This window comes from Bos indicus x Bos taurus, chromosome 22 (genome assembly GCF_003369695.1).
Source record: "Bos indicus x Bos taurus breed Angus x Brahman F1 hybrid chromosome 22, Bos_hybrid_MaternalHap_v2.0, whole genome shotgun sequence".
NCBI classification, from domain to species: Eukaryota; Metazoa; Chordata; class Mammalia; order Artiodactyla; family Bovidae; genus Bos; species Bos indicus x Bos taurus.
The window spans coordinates 53,165,883-53,189,594 of NC_040097.1; the positions used below are offsets into that span (position 1 = coordinate 53,165,883).

Genomic DNA, 23,712 nt, shown 5'->3' on the forward strand with positions numbered 1-23,712 from the left:
TTTATTTTGGGGGGCTCCAAAATCACTGCAGATGGTGACTGCGGCCATGAAATTAAAAGATGCTTGCTCCTTGGAAAAAAGTTATGACCAACCTAGACAGCATATTAAAAAGCAGAGACATTATTTTGCTGACAAAGGTCCGTCTAGTCAAAGCTACAGTTTTTCCAGTAGTCATGCATGGATGTGAGTGTTAGACTATAAGGAAAGCTGAGTGCCGAAGAACTGACGCTTTTGAACTGTGGTGTTGGAGAAGACTCTTGAGAGTCCCTTGGACTGCAAGGAGATCCAACTAGTCCATCCTAAAAGAAATCAGTCTAGAATATTCATTGGAAGGACTGATGCTGAAACTGAAGCTCCAATACTTTGGCCACCTGATGTGAAGAACTGACTCACTGGAAAAGACCCTGATGCTGGGAAAGATTGAAGGCAGGAGGAGAAGGGGATGACAGAGGATGAGATGGCTGGATGGCATTACTGACTCAATGGACGTGAGTTTAAGTCAACTCTGGGAGTTGGTGATGGACAAGGAGGCCTGGCGTGGTGCAATCTATGGGGTGGCAAAGAGTCAGACACAACTGAGCAACTAAACTGAACTGCTGGCCAATTAATTTTTGATAAAGGAGGCAAGAATATAAAATGGGTAAAGTCTCCTCAGGGGTGTTGGGTAAGTTTGACAGCTGCATGTAAATCAATGAAGTTAGAACACACACTCTTGCCATGCACAAAAATAAACTCAAAATGGCTTAAAGACATAAACATAAGACATGACACCATAAAAATCCTTGCCAAAAGCACAGGCAAAACATTTTCTGACCTAAATGTTTTTCTCAGGTGAGCCTCCCAAGCCAACAGAAATAAAAACAAAGATAAACAGAACTGAATCAAATGTCCACGTTTTGGCATTGCAAAGAAAGCCATTATTTAAAAAGTAAAAAAAAAATGAAAAGAAAACCTAAGAAGTGGGAGAAAATATTTGCAAATGATGTGACCAACAAGGGCTTAATCTCCAAATTATACAAACAGCTCATATAACTCAACAACAAAAAACAAACAACCCAATCAAAAAATGGGCAGAATCTTAATAGACATTTCTCCAAAGAAGACATACAGACGACCAATACTCACATGAAAAGATACTCAACATCACTAAACATCAGTCAGTTCAGCTGCTCAGTTGTGTCCGACTCTTTGTGACCCCATGAACTGCAGCACGCCAGGCTTCCCTGTCCTTCACCAACTCCTGGAGCTTGCTCAAAGTCATGTCCATCCAACCATCTCATCCTCTGTCATCTCCTTCTCCTCCTGCCTTCAATCTTTCCCAGCATCAAGATCTTTTCCAATGAGTCAGTTCTTTGCATCAGGTGGCCAAAGGATTGGAGCTTCAGCATCAGACCTTCCAATGAATATTCAAGACTGATTTCCTTTAGGATGGACTGGTTGGATCTCCTTGCAGTCCAAAGGACTCTCAAGAGTCTTCTCCAACACCACAGTTCAAAACCATCAATTCTTCGGTGCTCAGCTTTCTTTATGGTCCACCTCTCACATGCATACATGACTACTGGAAAAACTGTAGCTTTGACTAGACAGACCTTTGTCGGCAAAGTAATGTCTCTACTTTTTAATATGCTATCTAGGTTGGTCTTAGCCCTTCTTCCAAGGAGCAAACATCTTTTAATTTCATGGCTGCAGTCACCATCTGCAGTGATTTTGGAGCCCCCCAAAATAAAGTCTCTCACTGTTTCCATTGTTTCCCCATCTATTTGCCATGAAGTGATGGAACTGGATGCCATGATCTTAGTTTTCTGAATGCTGAGTTTCAAGCCAACTTTTTCACTCTCCTCTTTCACTTTCATCAAGAGGCTCTTCAGTTCTTCTTCGTTTTCTGCCATAAGGGTGGTGTCATCTGCATATATGAGGTTATTGATAGTTCTCCTGGCAATCTTGATTCTAGCTTGTGCTTCAACCAGCCTGGCATTTCACATGATGTACTCTGCATATAAATTAAATAAGCAGGGTGACAATATACAGCCTTGATGTACTCCTTTCCCAATTTGGAATCAGTCTGTTGTTCCTAGTCCAGTTCTAACTGTTGCTTCTTGACCTGCACACAGATTTCTCAGGAGGCAGGTAAGATGGTCTGGTATTCCCATCTCTTGAAGAAATTTCCAGTTTGTTGTGATCCACACAGTCAAAGGCCTTAGTCAATAAGGCAGAAGTAGATGTTTTTCTGGAACTCTCTTGCTTTTTCTAAGATCCAACAGATGTTGGCAATTTCTTCTTTGGATCACTAACCATCAGAGAAATGCAAATCAGAACTACAACAAGGTACCACCTCACACTGGTCAGAATGGCCGGTATAAACAAAGTCTACAAACAATAAATGCTGGAGAGGGTATGGAGAAAAGGGAATCTACACTGTTGGTGGGAATACAAACTGGCACAATTACTAAAGGAGATGAGTGTGGAGTATGGAGGTTCCTTAAAAAACTAAAAATGGAACTACCATGTGACTCAATAATCCTATTCCCACTCTATGTATGGGAAAACCATAATTTGAAAAGATACATGGACCCCAATGTTCATCACAGTGCTATTTACCATAGCTAAGAAATGGAAGCCACTTAAATGTCCACTGACAGTGGAATAAAGACAATGTAGTGTATCTATATAATGAAACGTTACTCAGCCATAAAAAAGAATGAAATAATGCCATTTTCAGCAACATGGATGGACTTATAGATTATCACACTAAGTGAAGTAAGATAGACAGAGAAAGGTAAATATCACATGTGTTCACTCATTTATGGAATCTACCTAAAAAAAAAAAGGATACAAAGGAACTTATTTACAAAACAGAAAGACTCACAGATTTCAAAAACAAAGTTACGGTTACCAAAGGGGAAATGTGGGAGAGAGGGATAAATTAAAAGCTTGGGATTAACATACACACACACTACTATATATAAAATAGATAACCAATAAGAATTACTGTGTAACATGGAATTCTACTCATTAGATGGTGACTGCAGCCATGAAATTAAAAGACGCTTACTCCTTGGAAGGAAAGTTATGACCAACCTAGATAGCATCTTCAAAAGCAGAGACATTACTTTGCCAACAAAGGTTCGTCTAGTCAAGGCTATGGTTTTTCCTGTGGTCATGTATGGATGTGAGAGTTGGACTGTGAAGAAGGCTGAGCGCCGAAGAATTGATGCTTTTGAACTGTGGTGTTGGAGAAGACTCTTGAGAGTCCCTTGGACTGCAAGGAGATCCAACCAGTCCATTCTGAAGGAGATTAGCCCTGGGATTTCTTTGGAAGGAATGATGCGAAAGCTGAAACTCCAGTACTTTGGCCACCTCATGTAAAGAGCTGACTCAATGGAAAAGACTCTGATGCTGGGAGGGATTGGGGGCAGGAGGAGAAGGGGACGACAGAGGATGAGATGGCTGGATGGCATCACTGACTCGATGGACATGAGTCTGAGTGAACTCCGGGAGTTGGTGATGGACAGGGAGGCCTGGCGTGCTGCGATTCATGGGGTCGCAAAGAGTTGGACACGACTGAGCGACTGATCTGATCTGATCTGATGTGTAAAGAATCTGAAAATGAATGAATGCAGGTATAACTGAATCACTTTCCCACACACTTGAAACTAACACAATATTGTAAATCAATTATAATCCAATAAAATTAAAAAAAAAAAAAAGAAAATGCACTGATTGAAAAACAAGAAAAATTATTTTCAAATTCACCTACCAACACAGGGGACAAAGGTTCGATCCCTGGTCCAGGAAGATCCCACATGCCATGGAGCAAAGAAGTCTGGGCGCTACAACTACCGAGCCAGCGCTTCCTGAGCCTGCAAGCTGCAACTACTGAGGCTATGCGCTGCAAGGAGTGAAGCCTGAACGCCCTAGGGCCTGCACGCCACAAGAGAGGCCACTGCAGCCAGAAGCCTGGCACTGCAAAGAAGAGGAGCCCCCACTCTGCAACTAGAGAGAAGCCGCATGCAGCAACAAAGACCCAGCGCAGCCATAAATAAATAAATGAATCTTCCGTAAAAAGAAAAAAAAAACTATCTTCATTTATAGGCAGCATGACTGTCTACAAAGAAAATCCAAAGTAATCAACAAAGAAAACTACTAAAACTAATGTGAATCTATTCAGGTTGCAGGATAAAAGATTAATGTACAAAAATCAATCATATTTCGAGGACTTCCCTGGTGGTGTAGTGGCTACGACTCCATGTTCCCAATGCAGAGGCTGGAGTTCGAGTCCTGGTCAGAGAACTACTAGACCCTACGTGGTGGCATGACGTGTAACAGTTCACATACGGCAACTAACAGGCCCCACACACTTCCGCTAAGATCCAGTGTGGCCAAATAAGTAAACAACATTTTTTTTTAATGGAAAAAATGTTTAAAAATCAATTATATTTCTATTTCCAACAATGAATGATCAAAATTTGAATTTAAAATGTCATTTACAATAATATGTCATAACACTTATGGATACATAGACAAAAGATGTGCACAATTTGTACACTGAAAACTCCATAACATACTGAAGGAAATTTTATTTTATTTTATTTTTTTTAATTTAATTTTATTTTTTAAACTTTACATAATTAGTTTTGCCAAATATCAAAATGAATCCGCCACAGGTATACATGTGTTCCCCATCCTGAACCTTCCTCCCTCCTTCCTCCCCATACCATCCCTCTGGGTCGTCCCAGTGCACTAGCCCCAAGCATCCAGTATCGTGCATCGAACCTGGACTGGCATCTCGTTTCATACATGATATTTTACATGTTTCAATGCCATTCTCCCAAATCTTCCCACCCTCTCCCTCTCCCACAGAGTCCAGAAGACTGTTCTATACATCAGTGTCTCTTTTGCTGTCTCGTACACAGGGTTATTGTTACCATCTTTCTAAATTCCATATATATGCATTAGTAAACTGTATTGGTGTTTTTCCTTCTGGCTTACTTCACTCAAAAACAGTGGTGAGATGCCACGAAGTAGGTGGCAATGCCTTAACCACATGCGTGTTGTCAGGCCCGAGAGCCTCTTCCATCCTTGTCAAGGGGAGTGCTAACCTTCTCTACTTTCATACAACACTGAGGGAAATTTTAAAAACACCTAAATATAAGGAGAGATAAGCCAGGCTTATGGGTTGAAAGGCTAAGTACTTCTAAGATGTCAAGTCTCTGCAAATTGATCTATGGATTCACCATCATCCTAATCAGGATCCCAGCAAGCTTTTTTGTAGAAATTGACGAGATGGGTCCATAATTTGTATGGAAATGCCACTAACCTAGTACAGCTAAAACAAGTTTGAAAGATAATTAAGTTCAAGGACTAAGAAAGCCTGATTTCAAGACTTATTATAAAGCTATAGTTATCAAGACAGTGCGTCTGCTGTAAAGATAGGCAATTCGATCAATGGGAAATACTGAGAGTACAGAAATAGTTCCGTAATTATTTGGACAAATAATTTTTAACAAAACTGTAAGAGGCAATTTGGTGGGAAATGGGTGGTCATTTCAACACATGGTGCTAAGAACTGAATGTCACAGATAAAACATGAGTATCAACCTAAACCTCACACCATACACAAAAAACCATGTCAAAATGGATCACAGACCTAAACTACAGAACTTCTAGAAACATATGAGAAAACCTTTAAGGCCTTGAGTTAGGCAAAGATCTCATATGTAATACCAAAAGCATGATTCATAAGAAAAATACTGATAAACTGACCTACCTCAAAATGAAAAACTTCAAAAGACAGTTAAAGAATACAAAGGTAAGCCACAGACTGGGGAAAAAAATTTGCAAAACATATCTGATAAAGGATTTATATTCAGAACATATTAAGAACGCCCAAAATTCAATGGTAAGACAATAAACAATCTAACGGAAAAAAAAAAAAAAGGCAAAACAACCAACCAACCAAATATTAGAACAGACATTTCAGCAAAGAAAATAAATGGAGAGCAAAAATCACATAAAAAGACACTTAACAGCATTAGTCATTACAGAAATGCAAACTAAAACCACAATGAGATACCACTGTCCACATCCATAGGAGTGGCTAAAATGACAAAGACTGACCCACCAAGTGTTGGCAAAGACTTAGCGGAACTGGAAGCATCATACACTTCTGGCGGGAATGTAAAATGGTACAATTTTTCGAGAAACATTTTGGAAGTTTCTTAAAAAGTGAAACACACACCTATCAAATGATCTACTCCATTCTACTCCTAAGAAAAATGATGGCATGCATCTTGCATGAAAACCTTTATGATAGCCTTACGTGTAATGGGTGAAAACTGGAAAAACCCAAATGTCCATAAACAGATGAATGAATAAAATGCATTATATGCCATACAGTGGACCACTCCCTATCAATAAAAACAAATGAAAACTTACCGACACACGTAACAACATGGGTGACTCTCAAAAACAATCAAGTTAAAGAGGCCAGGCAAAAAGGAGTGCATGCTGTAAAATACAAAATTCTAGAAAAAGCAAGCTAACCTACAGTGACAGAAAGCAGATCGGGGCTTCCTAGAGCTGAAGTAGAGAAGGGCTGGGAGGAAGGGGATGACAAAGGCACATGAGGAAAACTCTGTGGGACATGAACACATTCATTATCTTGATTACAATGCTAGTTTCATGGGTATATGCATAATCTACACTACATCAAACTGTATACTTTAAAGATGCACAGTTCATTGTAGTGCAATTACATCTCAATATTTAAAATCAACAGGACTTCGTATCTAATGATGGAGCAGGAGTTACAGAGAACAGATACACAAGACCCATTAGAATCAAATTTCAATCTACTATAATTACTACTGTATCTCCAGTGCCTCAATCAGTACTTGGTATAGCACAAGCTCAACCAACACTTGTAAACAAACCGCACCCCTCGTGCCACAGCAAGAACACACAGGTGAGGGCAGGACAGAGGCCAAGGCTGTGCTAGGTGCTTTCAACCAAACCCTGACAGCATAACAAAACTCTCCTCCAGTCAGGATCCTTTGATTATGTTTATCATTATTTCTCACAGTGATCTGGCCTCACACGTTAACAATTTATATAGATACTGACACAGATTTCTGCTCTAAAATTCATGGTAAACCAGTAACATTCTTAGCCTTACAGGAGTTTTGTTACCCATGGCTCTATTCCAAGTGCCAAGAGGAGAATGTGTTTCTTTGACGTCCCCACAGACAATCCACATCTTCACTTTTAGTTTCTTTAGTGGAAACACGATCAGATTTATGTTTTCTGGTCTAAGTTATCTTAGGACCTATTTGGTACATTTAGTTCAGTTTAGTCGCTCTGTCGTGTCTGACTCTTTGCGACCCGTGAACCACAGCACACCAGGCCTCCCTATCCACCACCAACTCCCGGAGTTCACCCAAACTCATGTCCATTGAGTCAGTGATGCCATCTAACCATCTCATCCTCTGTTGTCCCCTTCTCCTCCTGTTTTCAATCTTTTCCAACATCAGGGTCTTTTCAAATGAGTCAGCTCTTCACATCAGGTGGCTAAAATATATTTAAGCTTCCTGTTAAAACAGACTCAATCTATTCCACTGGTTTACAAAGCCTTTGAAGAAGCACACAATTTTTCTGATGATCTGAATTTTCTGATTAACAATAAAAAACCCACCTCTGTGTTCTAAAACACAGACGAAGTGTTTTGATCCTTAGAAGATATCATGAATTGATTTTCTTCCAATGGTGCAGCAGATGTTTCAATTACAAATTCTAGTATTTGTAATCACTACGCACTGTACATTCTCACTGGAGGTCTGTGATTGACTATGCTATGGTATGGTTAAGCTTCCAAGAGGCAAAGACCATTCCCAGATTCTAAGGGGCAGTGTGTGTGTCCTAATTTAGCCAACCTCAAACACCACCAGCGGCCACAAGGGTAAAGACATACAGGTTTAATTACGTCCTGTCTCAAAAAAGCTCAAAGCACGTGTCCTTGACAGTGGAGAAATAACATTTCCAATAAATAACGGCTATCCAGGAAGAGGTGGGCAAGCATTTGGCTGGATGGGTATATTGCTAATGAGAATAAAGTGAATGTGATAACCATATCTCATTACAGGTAAGCAAAATCCCAGGTTATGGTAAAGAAGTTTTTGAAAGAATTATTTTGTTAATTAGTATAATTTATACAACAAGGTGGAAAAGAAGGCAATGGCACCCCACTCCAGTACTCTTGCCTGGAGAATCCCATGGATGGAGGAGCCTGGTAGGCTGCAGTCCATGGGGTCACCAAGAGTCAGACACGACTGAGCGACTTCACTTTCACTTTTCACTTTCATGCATTGGAGAAGGAAATGGCAACCCACTCCAGTGTTCTTGCCTGGAGAATCCCAGGGATGGGGGAGCCTGGTGGGCTGCCGTCTATGGGGTCGCACAGAGTCAGACATGACTGAAGCGACTTAGCAGCAGCAGCAGCATACAACAAGGTAGCCATGATTCTGAGAAGGCACCTAGGAAGATGGGAAAGTGACGAAGAGAAGCGAAGTGAACTAATATGATTACATGCCTGGTACCGTGTACATGTTACTTGACACCTATGACATTCCCATGAAGGAGCTGTAACTGCCTCCTCTTTACAGATGAGAGAACTGACGGCAAAGTGAAGTAGCCTGCCCCACGGCCACACCTCTGACCACACTGGAGCTCTTGGTTTCTAGTTCAGGCCTGCTGGCTCCAAAATCATGATATTCTCATTACTCTATGCAAGTTACATAGGAAGATTCCAACAGAAGAAAAGCAAATAATATGCCTGGCTTATTTTTGCTGATGAGAATGCCAGCTAAAAGCTGCCATGACAGACTGAGTCACAGTGGACTGACTTACTTCAAGGAGGAATCGCCAACGCCAATACACCCTCGCAAGCTCAGCTTCCTCAGGAACCCACCACATCGCTTTGAGATGTTTTCCACCACTCGACCCTTCAATGGAGAAAGTTGGAAAAAATCTTATTCATGCTGCTTATCTAACAGCAAAATAACCTGAAGTTTAGGAACTAAATATGTATTTCCAGGTGTAACAGACGATATTTTAGAACATTCTTCCAACACCCCACTTCTGCTCCTAGCGTATAAAGGGACTGCAAGCACTGAAAAAACGTTTTCAGTTAAAACATTAAGTCTTTTTAAAAATTACACACTCTCTTGGAGGTAGGCCTCCCTGAGCCAGGGCTCACGGCTACTCCACAAATTCTAAAGGCTTTTTGAGGCCAGCTATGGCAACACTGGCTGCTGGGCAGAGATCTAAAACAACATTGCTTAAAAAAAAAAGAAAATCTATTTAAGCTAAACAGTACTACTCTAAAAATATGAAAATGCAACCTAAAAGCTACCCCTCTTTCTTCTCAGCAATCCCCTATTTAAACACATTTGCTTTGAAAAGGTAACTTTGACTGGGTACGGGCAGATATATGAGAACACTGATTAAACACTTCCACTTTTTCAGGCATGATTTTAATACTTTCTTGTATCTGTTAAGGCTCATTTAATATTCACAATAACTGTGCTAGTGACTACTCTTCCATGAACTAAGGAAGAGAATGTCTGAAATACAGGAAATCCCTTGGGATGTCTCTCAGTATTAATATGCCCTAGGATTAAAGTCAACGGGAAACTGAAGCCAGTCCAAAGAGGACTATTCATGGCTTTGGGAATGGCAGTTTGGGTCAGTCCACCAAGTAAGGAACCACGACCAGCTGAGGGGCTTGCTGAAGACAGAAAGAATGCAGAATGTGTGGCAGAAGGTAGCTGTAAGTGCCAAGTCTGACCACGTGAGCAGTTATAGAGATTAGGACTGTAATGGCTGTACTTTCTCCCTATTTTGTTATGACTGTGTGTGTACAGAACAAATATTTTTCTGTCTTTCCTGTCTTTTCCCCTTTCTGTGTGATATGAGATGTACTGACTTTGTATCATAGTAAAGTTCTTTCAATTCTGCATTCACGTGCTGAAGGCGCCGAGCGTCAGCAAGAATGAGTATCACTCTAGGACTTTGCCTCTGCTTCTGAGGAGGGGCTTAAGCATGTTTTTGGTTGTACACTGGATAGCTGAATCACAGTAGGCGGAATCATGAGTGCGTACTGTCTTTATGTGGAGATTAAGTATGGTTTAAGGACATGCCTATGGGTGCAAGTTGACAAGGGGTGAACTCATGATGATTAATGTCATGGTCAACATGACTGGGTCACAGACAGCCAGTCTGTGACTTGGCCAAACATCATTCTGGGTGTTGTTGTCTGTAAGGGTTTCTGGATGAGATTAGCATCGGAATCAGCAGGCTGAGTAAAGCAGATTGTCCTTCCCAGCAGCGGTGAACAGAGCAAAAAGGGCTGACTGAGAGAGATCTCCTGCCTGACGGCTGAGCCAGACATTGCTCTTTTCTGGCCTTTGGACCTGGGCTGAAACATCAACTCCTCTTGGGTCTCGAACCTGCCAGCTTTCAGACTGGAATTCACACACTGGCTCTGCTGGCTCACAGGCCTTCTGACTTGGACTGGAGCTACAGCTCTCCTGGGCCTGCAGCTTGCGGACCACACATCTGGGAACTTCTCAGCCTCCATCATCACATGACCCAATTCCTCATAAGGAATCTCTATGTCTGTTTCTATATACACACACAAAATCTTATTGGCTCTGTTTTTCTGGACAATCCAGACTAATACAGGGTGGATTCAATATCTTCATTTTGCAAATAAATAAAGTAAATGGTTACATTGCCATTACACTTCACTGAACAGCAGAGCTGGGGTTTATATCAAGTCTTTGTGACTCTAAGAGCCGTGTCCTCTGCATGATAACCACACCCACAAGGGAGGAAACACTGAGAAGGCATTTTGTTTCATTTGTAATACCGTCATCCTTACTTTACAAAGCAGCTATCTTGACACTGAACTCCAAGCCCTAAGAGTCCACCAGGACACATCAAACCACAGTATTATAGAAGCAAGATTCACACAGACTGGCTAACAACTTAAGCTGAAAATCCAAATTCTGATCTTGCTGGTGGCTTTATCTATGCTTTCTTGAGTCCTATCTATGTTAATAATTAGTTTTTGAACCAAAACTCCAGAGACTTTTAAAATAAATTTGTCAGTGGCAGGGAAAAAAAAAAAGATTATGAGTTGAAAATCCAAGATAAATATCTAATATTGAATAAAACTGCAAAAATAGCTCCACACCAATGTCTACAAATAAAGCACATCATTCTATTTTCTCCATTTCAAGTTAGTCACACTTATACACACTTCCTATTCTTCCTTCTATGGAGTAGAAGTTTTTATATTGGAATTTAAAAAATTACATTCAGAATTTTCTGTTGCACTGTTTCTAAATAAGAGAAAAAAAATAAGCAAATCCTTTTCAAATGCAAATTCCAGTCAGCGACACTGTGTAACATAGAGAGTATGCTATAGGTAAGCATTTCAGAAAGAAAGGCGTTACAGAAAAATAAGGCCTAACAGAGGAGCCCTTGGACTTACGACTTTCAGATAAGACTATTTGGTTATTTCTCATTTTTGGCCTCACAGACTCTTAATAACCATGAAGACAACAAAATGTTCAGCTTTCAAAGGCATGGGAAATGCCTGAACGTCAGGGAAGCGAGACTTACTCAGGAGACAGCGATGCTCAGGGAGAGGCCCGGTGCACACCCCCAGCTGCACGCGCCATTCTGAGATCAATCTCTGCCTTTTCTCTGAGACTCAAACCATGAAGCCCACTGTTCACAGTATCTACTCTCTCCCTTCTTACTAGGTGAGTGACCTTGGGTAAGTTACTCAAACTTTTTGTGCCTCAGTTTCTGCCATTTGTGTTTCTGAGAAGGCTAAAGTAATTAATACACAGAAAGTACTTAGAAGAGTACCCGGCACACGGTAAATACTCAGTATACCAGTCCTGCTCCTTGGCACTTTCTCTCTCCTCTCAACAGATCCACTTTTGTTCCAAACAAATGAATCTGAGACCATGAGTTTATCCATGGGATGCTTCCCAGGGTGACCACCCAGAGGTCCTATTAGCGTCCATCATTGGTGATTTAGTTGCTAAGTTGTGTCCGACTCTTGCGACCCCATGGACTCTAGCCCGCCAGGCTCCTCTGTCCATGGGATTCTCCAGGCCAGAATACTAGAGTGGGTTGCCATTCACTTCTCCAGAGGATCTTTCCGACCCAAGAATCAAACCCGGGTCTCCTACATTGCAGGCAGATTCTTCGCTGACTGACCTAGGAGCGAAGGACCTAGGTTATTTGTCTACGGGAGGCTCCATACTTGATTTAGAAGCCAACCTGGATTCCGAGTGGTAGCCCAAAGGGGGGACTAATTAGTGTTAGACTATATTCTTCACAGGTAGCTCTCTACACGTGTGGTGAGCCATGACCTGGTCTCTTTAGTAGAAGTGGGGCTTTCCTGGTGCGGGAGACCTGGTTTCAACCCCTGGGTCGGGAAGATCCCATGGAGAAGGGCATGGCACCCCACGCCAGTGTTCTTGCCTGGAGAATCCCATGGACAGAGGAGCCTGGTGGGCTACAGCCCATGGGGTTGCAAAGAGTCAGACACGACTGAGCAATTAACACTTTCACTTTAGTGGAAGTACTCAAGTATTTCTGCAATGCGTTTACACAGCTGCAGTCAGCTAAAATAGTGAGACCAAATAATGTACAAGGTAGTGATATTTACGTGAAATAGCATTTTTTTCCTTGGCACACTGTGTGGCATGCAGGATATTAGTTCCCCAACCAGGGAACTGCATTGGGTGCACAGAGTCTTAACCACTGGACTGCCAGGGAAGTCCTGAAATAGTATTTTTTTAATATCTGAATTGAAAAGCTTTTTATGTGCCTTCCAAAAAATTGTAGCTTGGAAAAATCAAAGAAAACTGAAGAGATAATTAAAAAAAAAACCCCACAGGAAAAAAATGCTTACAATTTTTTTTTTTTAAAACAAAGACTCTCCTTTGCCCAGAAGAAATGACAATTTTTAGAATTTAATATTGTCCTCAACATCGCTAAGTAAACACAATGAACAAAGCTCTATAGATTATCAGTTCGAAGGGGAAATATATGTCAGCATGTTTGGGAGGGGCTCTATTGTAATCATTAAGTCTGGAAGGAGTTTTAAACAATTCCTGACTCAGGGAACAGAGTTCAAGCCAAGAACAAGAGTTTATCTTTCCAGGGAGCCTGGGAAAGCCTGAGGCCCCTGCCCGCTGCCAAGCTCAGAGCACAGCAACCTGTGTGGAGGCCGAGTGTGGTCAACCTTGAGCTCAGCCCTGCCTCCTGCAGCGGCGTCCGCTTCACTGGGTTAGATGGCTCCAGGACAGGCATCACTCACTCGATGGACACGAGTCTGAGCAAACTCCGGGAGGTGGTGAAGGACAGGGAAGCCTGGCATGCTGCAGCCCATGGGGTCGCAAAGAGTCAGACACGACTGAGCGACTGAACACCCACAAAGAAGACAGGCAAGCAGCAAGTGACCAGAGAAGGAGGTGACGGGCCTCCACATCTGGCCATTAGTTCTTGGTAACACTATCTTCCTGTTAAACATATTTCCTTATCCATTAAAAAAGATACAAAATATATAATAAAAACATGTGAACACGCTACATGAGCAACTGATTTAAAACACAATTCCACTACACTGAGTTGGCTAAACTAGAAATCAGTAAGGTTTTACTAACAATAGGCAGATAATAAAACTTCAGCATCTCCAGACCCTTAAAATAGTACTCTAGACAGTCACTATGTGTAGTACTGTTTATTACTGCCCTGTTTCTTTTTGGTTAGAAATGCGTAGTTAATATTACAGTTGTTTTAAGAAAAATTTTCCCATTTGATCTGGTTTACCATTCTTTTTTTTTATTAATAGCTTATTAATAGCTTCTTTATTAGTTTAACTGGCAGATATAATCAAAGGACTCAGAAGAAAAGTGACATTATATTACTAACCATTTGCCAGGTTAAATCTTTAACCCAGGGAGCTCTGCATATCTTTTTACATTCCATATTTGGTTACTTTGACACAAATTAGAACTCCCAATTCTAGAAAGGCTCAACTGTATTCAAATTAAGCAGGAAAATATCTAACTGCTATTGCCTAAGAATTTCACAAGCACCGAGCTCTCAAGTGGGGGAATAAGCAGTACTGAATAGTGCTGCTGTTTAGTCCCTTAGTCGCTAAGTGACGTCCAACTCTTTCATGACCCCATGGTCTACAGCCCACCGGGCTCCTCTGTCCATGGGATTTTCCAAGCACGAATACTGGAGTGGGGTGCCATTTCCTTCTCCAGGTGGTTTACCATTCTTAAATGAAGACATTTACATATTTCCAGGTAAATACACCACGATCCTGGAATTATAAAGATTATTTCCCTTCCTTACTTTGTAAACAATAAAACCAAGGCACTGAGAGAGTACATGCCTTAGGAGGCTGAGCTGGAGGGACATCTCCGTCTCCAGCCTCCCTCCTGGGCTCATGCCTCTGCCATTTCTCCATTCCTAGTGCTGAATTAGAATTCTCAGCGGAGTTCTCAGGTCAATAAATACTTGTCAAGAGTCTCCGAAGACTAAAGCACTGAACCAAGTTTTAACGATACAGGTGTGAGGCTTTGGAAAGCTGCGTGGTAAAGCTCAGACTGTAAACACGAATAAGGGGTGAAGTAAAATTCTGTCACTGATAAAGCAAAGAGTGAAGCACAAGCAGAATTTTGGTCTGAAGTATGCAAATACCTCCCAGGTGTTCTTCTTCTCTATCCCACCTTGGCGGCGTAATATTCAATCTAAACGCGGTAAATTAAAGGGCAGGAAAGAGTGAGCAGCTGACTCATCTTTAAAAAAAATCTTTAGTCTAAAGCAGGCTAACTTACCTCTACATCTGTTTGAAAGTTGAAAAGGTCTATTCTTTGCCAGTTGCTTCCATCCAGGGCTAAGATGTTCCAGGCCTGGGAGGTTAGGAAGGATTAGGGTGAAAAAGATAAATTTATTGAGATTGTTAAAGTCTTGATTCAACTTTTCTATTTCCAAAATTTATTCTTGATAGATATGAAGTCAATAATAAAATGTGAAATTATGATAATACCGTTATGTTAAATATAAAAGATGATATTTTAACGTTTAACTGTTTGAGTGAAAACTTATCCTCATTCTAACAAAACTTGATTCTTTTTAAAAATTTATTCCTTTTTCTATTTCTTTTAATTGGAGGCTAATTACTTTACATGATTATTTCTTGATTACAAATCTGGTTAATACCCTACCTTGGAAATCTGTGCACATCGGCACAAGGTTACTATATCCAAGAAGGAAAATATTCTAGGAAGAAAGGGGAAAAAGCACAAAAGTGAGATGGTATTAACATTTTAGAATATCTATAGTTGAAAGATAAAATCTAGTGTGCCATCTGCATATTAATAACTTTTTCAAGATTTCTCAATTCATAATATACAAGAGCACTATAATTTTACCTCGCTATTGTGAAATATTAAATGTTTGCACATTCCAAAGTTGTTATAGAAACATTACACAAATTTCCTTAAACCAGAACTCATTAAACTTTTATTTCTCTTGTTCTAAATCACAGACATGGGACAGTAGATCATACCTTGTTCTATTCAAAGACCAATCTCACCTGCCAGACACTGAGCCTAGTGAGAGTAAGCCCCTAACACAAGTGCAAACTCCCCTTTTGGTAGGAGACGCACCAAACAGGCTCAGGTGCCTGAGGCTCAAACAGTATGGCCAAGAAAAGCTCCACGATAAAACCCACTTGCTTTTTATGTATTTGTTCACAGGGCAGAAAGATGGAGCTCGTTACCTGGAAAGGTCTATAAATGACCAGTTTTTCCTGAGCAAAAGCCAAGAAGCTACAGAAGACAGGAAAGGCAGGGAAAAAGAAAAGAAGAGAGAAGTAACCTAAAACCTAGTGGACACTGTCAGCGTGGCAGGGTTGGAGAGAGCGCCTGACACTATGGCAGCAGAGCTGAGCTGCTGAGGACAGCGCAGGATAATAGCTGCATGTGTCTCAGCGCTCAGCAGGAACAGCTGAAGACAAAGAGCAGCTTTCCTGGGAGAGGAAGAGTGAATGGCGACGCAGTCAGGTTCAACAGGGTCTCGATCCCCACAGCACCGGAAGTTAACTAGGACAGTCTGTGCCTGTGTGTGTGGAACGGGGAGGAAAGAGAGATGGCAAACAGCCACCTGTAAAGTTCTTCAAAATTCTTCAAAGGTAACAATCAGCGGTGAGTTGAAAATCCACAGGCTTGGGGAAGACAGTAGACCCACAAACCACCAGAGCACTGCGCCTACAATAAAGCACCCACGAGCAGCACCACAGGGCTTGTGACGGTGCAGATACTGTTCTACTATGCAGATTCCTATCATTTTCTAGTGAAAAGCAAAGGAGAGAAGCATAAGGGCTGCGTTAATCTTAAAAGACTCCATGGAACTTTGTACACAGGAAAATGCTGGTGGGGAAAACATGTACCAAATATACACACACATATAATAAACATATTTCAGGGTGTCTGTACACCTATAATACATTGCTTCCATGTGATATGTCTTGCCCCACCAACTCAAATGTCTGTGTTCTGTGCCCTATGACCATTCCCCAGTGAGCCGCAACTGATCATGAGCCCACTGAAAGGCCAAGGACCAGACAGAGAGGCATGGGGACGCTACAGAAGGATCGTGTTTCACAGCAGCATCCCTTCTGAACTACAAGCTGAAGGTAGAAAGGGGTTAGCTCACTTTCCCTTGAAAACATTCCTCAGCAACATGCCACCTTGGAGACCACACACTCCACCACCTCTCAGTTATAATAACAACACTGATAACTGTGTGCTTGAAAATTATATGCTAGCCACTGCTTACATTAGTCATTTAATTGTCACAACACTGCTGTGAGGTGCTATTATGCTCTCCACTTTACACATAAGAACACTGAGCACCTCCAAGGCCACACAGATAGAGCAGAGCCAGAATTTGAACCCATGTAGCTGCCGTCTATGGGGTCGCACAGAGTCGGACACGAATGACGCAACTTAGCAGCAGCAGCAGCAGCAGCAGCAGTGCAGCTTGATAGCCCATGGCCGTGACACTACACAAAGCTACAGCTACTGTTCCCGCAGGATTAGGCTGGATGCTCTTCAACTGCTCAGCAGATGAGGCAGCCTATGCTGAGCAAGCATGCTGTATGGAGACTGCATCTATAAAAGCTAGACTCACACTAACTCACACAAGATGCTCATTCAGACGCAGGTGAGAGCCAACAGCGCGAACACAAGTTTACACTGCCCAGCACTGCAGCTGCTGATGGAGAAGCAGACGGCCTTCACTCTTTACCCTATCCTCCCACACCACCATCACATGTAGCTGCATTTGCACACGCAGGCATGCTACAACTCCCAACTGCCCAGTAGGCCAAATTCCTGAATCACGTTTCAGTGAAGAAAATGAATGCCCTGAATGACAGAGCCTGGAACACTGGCAACAGAAACAGAGTTAGCTCAAGGGGTAAGAGTTATAAAGAAGAGGTTAAATACTCAATTTGCATCAAACTTCAAAACCTAACATTTTCCATTTTTTAAATGAAAACTTGGGCTTGCTTCCATGAAAAGATAGTTCCTATCTACTTAAATACACAAAGTAACTAAGAACAATTTCAAAACTTTTTTTTTTGGAAATTGCTTCCTACCTCAAATGTGATAACCACCCTTTGTTAGGAGAGCCCTGAAAGGACAAGTTGGTTACAAATAAATACACACAGGGGTATACAGGAGTGGGTGTGTTTCTGCTCCACTGGTCTGTCTGCCTCTGTGGGAGTACTACTGTTTTAATTATGAAACTTAAAGATCTTGATGTCCAGTAACTTTAGTCCTTCAACTTTGTTTTTCTTCATCAAGATTATCTTGGTTATTCTTGGCTACTCTCAGTTTTTGAATTTCTGCTTGTGTTTTAGAATCAGCATATCAAATTTCACAAAAAAAATTTATAAAATTTTACTGGGATTATGCTGGATTTATAGACACTCTGGGGTCTATAAAATTTTACAGTGGTTAAGTCTTCCAACCCACAAACATGATATACTGCATTATTTAGGACTTCCTTACTATCTCATAGAAATTTTTGTATTTCTCCACATAGATGCTGTTCAGTTTTAGATTTGCTCTCTCCTCCTGGCTATTTGATGTTGTTACTATTAAAACAGAATTTTTTAAATGTCATTTTCTAATTGTTGCTAGTATATAGTTAATTTTCATATGCTACTTGCATATAGCAATATTTACAAATTCTTTTATATAGTCTAAGGATTTTCTACAAACAAAATCAATACACTTGAGAACAATGAAACTTTTCTTTCTTCCTTTTCAATGATCATACGTTTATCCTTCTTCCTGCCTTACTGAAGTGGCTGTGATTGTCTCCAGTACCAACAATGGTAATGAAAGACATCTTTTCCTCATTCACACCCTGAAAAAGCTGTCATTCTTTAACACTCATTCAGTTCATTTCAGTCGCTCAGTTGTGTCCAACTCTTTGCAACCCCATGAATCGCAGCACACCAGGCTTCCCTGTCCACCACCAACTCCTGGAGTTTACTCAAACTCATAATCATTCATTCAGTTCAGTTCAGTTCAGCTGCTCAGTCATGTTGGACTCTTTGCGACCCCATGTATCGCAGCACACCAGGCCTCCCTGTCCATCACCAACTCCCAGAGTTCACTGAGACTCACGTCCGTCGAGTAAGTGATACCATCCAGCCATCTCATCCTCTGTCGTCCCCTTCTCCTCCTGCCCCCAATCCCTCCCAGCATCAGAGTCTTTTCCAATGAGTCAACTCTTCACATGAGGTGGCAAAAGTACTGGAGTTTCAGCTTCGGCATCATTCCTTCCAAAGAAATCCCAGGCTGATCTCCTTCAGAATGGACTGGTTGGATCTCCTTGCAGTCCAAGGGACTCTCAAGAGTCTTCTCCAACACCACAATTCAAAAGCATCAATTCTTCGGTGCTCAGCTTTCTTCACAGTCCAACTCTCACATCCATACATGACCACAGGAAAAACCATAGCCTTGACTAGACAAACCTTTGTTGGCAAAGTAATGTCTCTGCTTTTCAATATGCTATCTAGGTTGGTCATAACTTTCCTTCCAAGGAGTAAGCGTCTTTTAATTTCATGGCTGCAGTCACCATCTGCAGTGATTTTGGAGCTCAAAAAAATACAGTCTGACACTGTTTCCCCATCTATTTCCCATGAAGTGATGGGACCAGATGCCATGATCTTCGTTTTCTAAATGTTGAGCTCTAAGCCAACTTTTTCACTCTCCACTTTCACTTTCATCAAGAGGCTTTTTAGTTCCTCTTCACTTTCTGCCATAAGGGTGGTGTCCTCTGCATATCTGAGGTTATTGATATTTCTCCCAGCAATCTTGATTCCAGCTTGTGCTTCTTCCAGCCCAGGGTTTCTCATGATGCACTCTGCATAGAAGTTAAATAAGCAGGGTGACAGTATACAGCTTTGACGGACTCCTTTTCCTATTTGGAACCAGTCTGTTGTTCCATGTCCAGTTCTAACTGTTACTTCCTGACCTGCATATAGGTTTCTCAAGAGGCAGATCAGGTGGCCTGGTATTCCCATCTCTTTCAGAATTTTCCACAGTTTATTGTGATCCACACATTCAAAGGCTTTGGCATAGTCGATAAAGCAGAAATAGATGTTTTTCTGGAACTCTCTTGCTTTTTCCATGATCCAGAGGATGTTGGCAATTTGATCTCTGGTTCCTCTGCCTTTTTTAAAACCGGCTTAAACATCAGGAAGTTCACGGTTCACATATTGCTGAAGCCTGGCTTGGAGAATTTTGAGCATTACTTTACTAGCATGTGAGATGAGTGCAATTGTGTGGTAGTTTGAGCATTCTTTGGCATTGCCTTTCTTTGGGATTGGAATGAAAACTGACCTTTCCAGTCCTGTGGCCACTGCTGAGTTTTCCAAATTTGCTGGCATATTGAGTGCAGCACTTTCAGAGCATCATCTTTCAGGATTTGAAAAAGCTCAACTGGAATTCCATCACCTCCACTAGCTTTGTTTGTAGTGATGCTTTCTAAGGCCTACTTGACTTCACATTCCAGGATGTCTGGCTCTAGGTCAGTGATCACACCATTGTGATTATCTGGGTCGTGAAGATCTTTTTGTACAGTTCTTCTGTGTATTCTTGCCACCTCTTCTTAATATCTTCTGCTTCTGTTAGGTCCATACCATTTCTGTCCTTTATTGTGCCCATCTTTGCATGAAATGTTCCCTTGGTATCTCTAATTTTCTTGAAGAGATCTCTAGTCTTTCCCATTCTGTTGTTTTCCTCTATTTCTTTGCATTGATCACTGAGAAAGGCTTTCTTATCTCTTCTTGCTATTCTTTGGAACTCTGCATTCAGATGCTTATATTTTTCCTTTTCTCCTTTGCTTTTCGCTTCTCTTCTTTTCACAGCTATTTGTAAGGCCTCCTCAGATAGCCATTTTGCTTTTCTGCATTTCTTTTCCATGGGGGATGGTCTTGATCCCGGTCTCCTGTACAATGTCACGAACCTCATTCCATAATTCATTAGGCACTCTATCAGATCTAGGCCCTTAAATCTATTTCTCACTTCCACTGTATAATCATAAGGGATTTGATTTAGGTCATACCTGAATGGTCTAGTGATTTTCCCTACTTTCTTCAATTTAAGTCTGAATTTGGTAATAAGGAGTTCATGATCTATAGATGGTATTTAAAAACCTGTTAATTGTCCTATTAATGGCCTTTAAAAGAAAATCTTTTTTTTTTCCTGGCCCAGGATCACATACTGCATTTATCTGTCATGTCTCTTCAGTCGCTTCTAATCTGGAACACTTTCTCAGTTTTTATCTCTCATGACTTTGCTATTTTTGAAGCATAACAGTCTCCGTAGAAAGTCCTGCTGTGTATCTAATGTTTCCTCACGGTCACACTCAAGTTACACACTGCTGTTAGGAACGCCACAGCAGTGATTCTGCGCTCTTGTGAACCACATCAGGAGGCATCTGGTGTCCATTTGTCCTGTTACTGGTGATGCCTACTTCGAGCATTTGGTCATGATTTCTGCCAGAGTGCCCTATTATAAAGTTACCATTTTCCCCCTTGTAATTCATATGTATCTTGTGGGAGATTATTTGAAATTATGAAAATACTTTGTTTCCCAAATGTCATACCTTCACATATTTCATTATTTTGAAAACTGGTAAATTAAGAGAAAGAATGTCAAGCGATTATCCTGCCTTTCCTATATGAACTACAGCACTGTGTAATCAAATAGAATTGAAGGTAAGTAACACTTTATAAAAGCATTCCAATTAATAAATGAAGAAAAAGTATCAAGAGTATCATTTTGTAACCCCAATAAGTTCATAATCTAGGCAATCAGCATATACAAATATAAGCAACTGACAAAAAAAGAAAACCTGAAATTACGTGATTTCTAATAAAAGAACACACCACCACATAGTCTCGCATTCACCACACAGTCAAAGGGACTGAACCAGAATCTGAAAAAACCTCTGATCCTGCTGTCAATTTCCAAGAAATAAAAATGAAGGAAACATGCTGAAATTGCACCATGAGGAGGCAATTAGCGAAACCCAGATGGTGCAAACTGCTGCATGTCAAAGAACCCAAGTTACTCAACAGGTAAGATGTATGGAACAGCAAAGAGATGGACAAGAAACCTGTTGATTATCAGACACTTGAAGATTTATTAAATGGGCAAGACTAGCTTTTTCCCAACCCCAGCTCAGTCTGATGGCTTCCACAAAGAAGGGTGACAAGAAAAAAACAGGGCCATTGATGGTCCGCCATCAATGAGGTGGTGGCCAGAGGATACACTATCAATATTCCCAAGTGCATCTATGGAATGGGTCTTAAGAAGCATGACCCTCAATCACTCAAAGAAACTCAGGAATTTGCCACGAAGGAGATGGGAACTCCACACGTGCATGTTGACACCAGGTTCAATAAAGCTCTCTGGGCCAAAGCAAATAAGGAATGTCCCACACTGCATACATTCAACAAACAGGCTCTATACACTGGTTACTGTGTTATCTGTCACCACTTTTTAAAGTCTAGAGACAGCTACTGTGGATGAGAACTAACTGCCAATTGTCAAATGAAGCTACAGAACCACCAAAGAAAATCAAACAAACAAATGGGCAAGACTAAAAAATGAGCACAGGGAGGCACACACGGGCGACAAATCCACAGAGCAATGAAACAGAGTGACAGCTGTGAAAGTCAAGGAAGGGCTACTCCTGGAGAGGGACGCAGTCGTGATTTGGATGGGAAATGGACGTGCTTCTCTGGTGACTGAAGAAGTTCTATTTATCGACCGAGGTAATAGCTACTATGGCCTTTGTCTAATAATTGTGTTCTGTATGGTTCTCTAACTATATATTATACTTTACAATAAAATACGTCTTAAGAAAAAATGATACGAGTCAAAGAAGCAATAAAAGATATTGAAAAATATTTGAAACTGAACAGTAAACAAACAAACAAAAAACACTAAACTTCAAAACTTATGTAATTCAACAAAAATAGAGCTTTGAGACTATTGCCCAAAGAACTTACCTATTATTAGATAAATGAGCTGAAAATTAATGACCTAAATGTCCAAATTATGGAAGCTAAAGAAAACACAATTAGCCCAAAGAAAGGAAAAAAAGGGGGGAGGGGGATTTAAAAAGCTAGAAGGGAAATTTGTTTCAAAAAAAGAAAACAAAGAAAAAATAGAAAAAAGTACACCGATGTCACCAAAAAGATAAAACAAGTGTTGGTGAGGATGTGGGGAAAAGGGAACCTTTGTACACTGTTGGCAGGAAAGTAATTTAGTTCAGCCACCTCAGAAAACAATATGAAAGGTTCCTGGAAACATTTTAAATAGCATTACCATATGGTCCAGCAATTCCATTTCTGAATATATGAAATGAAAACAGGATACTGAAGAGATGTATGCACTCCCATGTTTACTGCAGCATCATTTACTACAGCCGAGACATGGGAACATCCTAAGTGCCTGTCAGCGGATTCACAGCTAAAGACGTGGCCTGCTGATACAGCAGAACGTTGCTCAGCCATGAGAAAGAAGAAAGTCTTGCCATTTGTGACAACACAGTCTCTGAGGACACTGCGAAGTTAAGTCAGAGACAGGCAAACACTGTGCAGTGTCACTTACATGTGGGCCCAAAGGAAAGCCAGGCTCAGAAAAGACGCGGCTACAGAGTCTGGGGCTGGGGGAACAGGAGAGATCTCGTTTTAAGGGTACAAATTTGCAACCAGTATATAAATAAGTCCTAGAGATCTAATTAACATGGCTTAAATGGCCTTTTCATTGTCTCCAACTGTTGCTGAGAGGCAATGGCACCCCACTCCAGTACTCTTGCCTGGAAAATCCCATGGACGGAGGAGCCTGGTGGGCTGCAGTCCATGGGGTCACTAACAGTCGGACATGACTGAGAGACTTCACTTTCACTTTTCACTTTCATGCATTGGAGGAGGAAATGGCAACCCACTCCAGTGTTCTTGCCTGGAGAATCCCAGGGAGGGCGGGGCCTGGTGGGCTGCCGTCTATGGGGTCGCACAGAGAC

General features: G+C 41.2%; 1 protein-coding gene, 1 non-coding gene and 1 pseudogene across 6 annotated transcripts in view; 1 reads left to right on the top strand and 2 right to left on the bottom strand.

Annotated features, from left to right (window-relative positions):
• Positions 1–23,712, bottom strand: part of FBXL2 (F-box and leucine rich repeat protein 2) — an 81,950-nt gene that overhangs the window by 28,454 nt on the left and 29,784 nt on the right. For 3 of the 5 annotated variants that reach the window (XR_003507714.1, XR_003507715.1, XM_027522259.1), the window contains exons 3-5: positions 15,321–15,375; positions 14,931–15,005; positions 8,902–8,996 (exon numbers count right to left, since the gene is read on the bottom strand). Coding sequence is in view for 1 of the 5 variants with exons in the window: in XM_027522259.1 (XP_027378060.1) it covers positions 8,902–8,996; positions 14,931–15,005; positions 15,321–15,375 (225 nt within the window). In the remaining 4 variants the exon portion in view is untranslated. Of the gene's footprint in view, positions 1–8,901; positions 8,997–14,930; positions 15,006–15,320; positions 15,376–23,712 lie in introns of those variants that run through there. The other 2 variants (XM_027522261.1, XM_027522260.1) reach the window with 2 other exon arrangements.
• Positions 4,996–5,121, bottom strand: LOC113881103. Its single transcript, XR_003507955.1, has one exon. It is a non-coding gene; the product is annotated as a U6atac minor spliceosomal RNA (small nuclear RNA).
• On the top strand, positions 21,690–22,221 carry LOC113880959 (annotated as a pseudogene).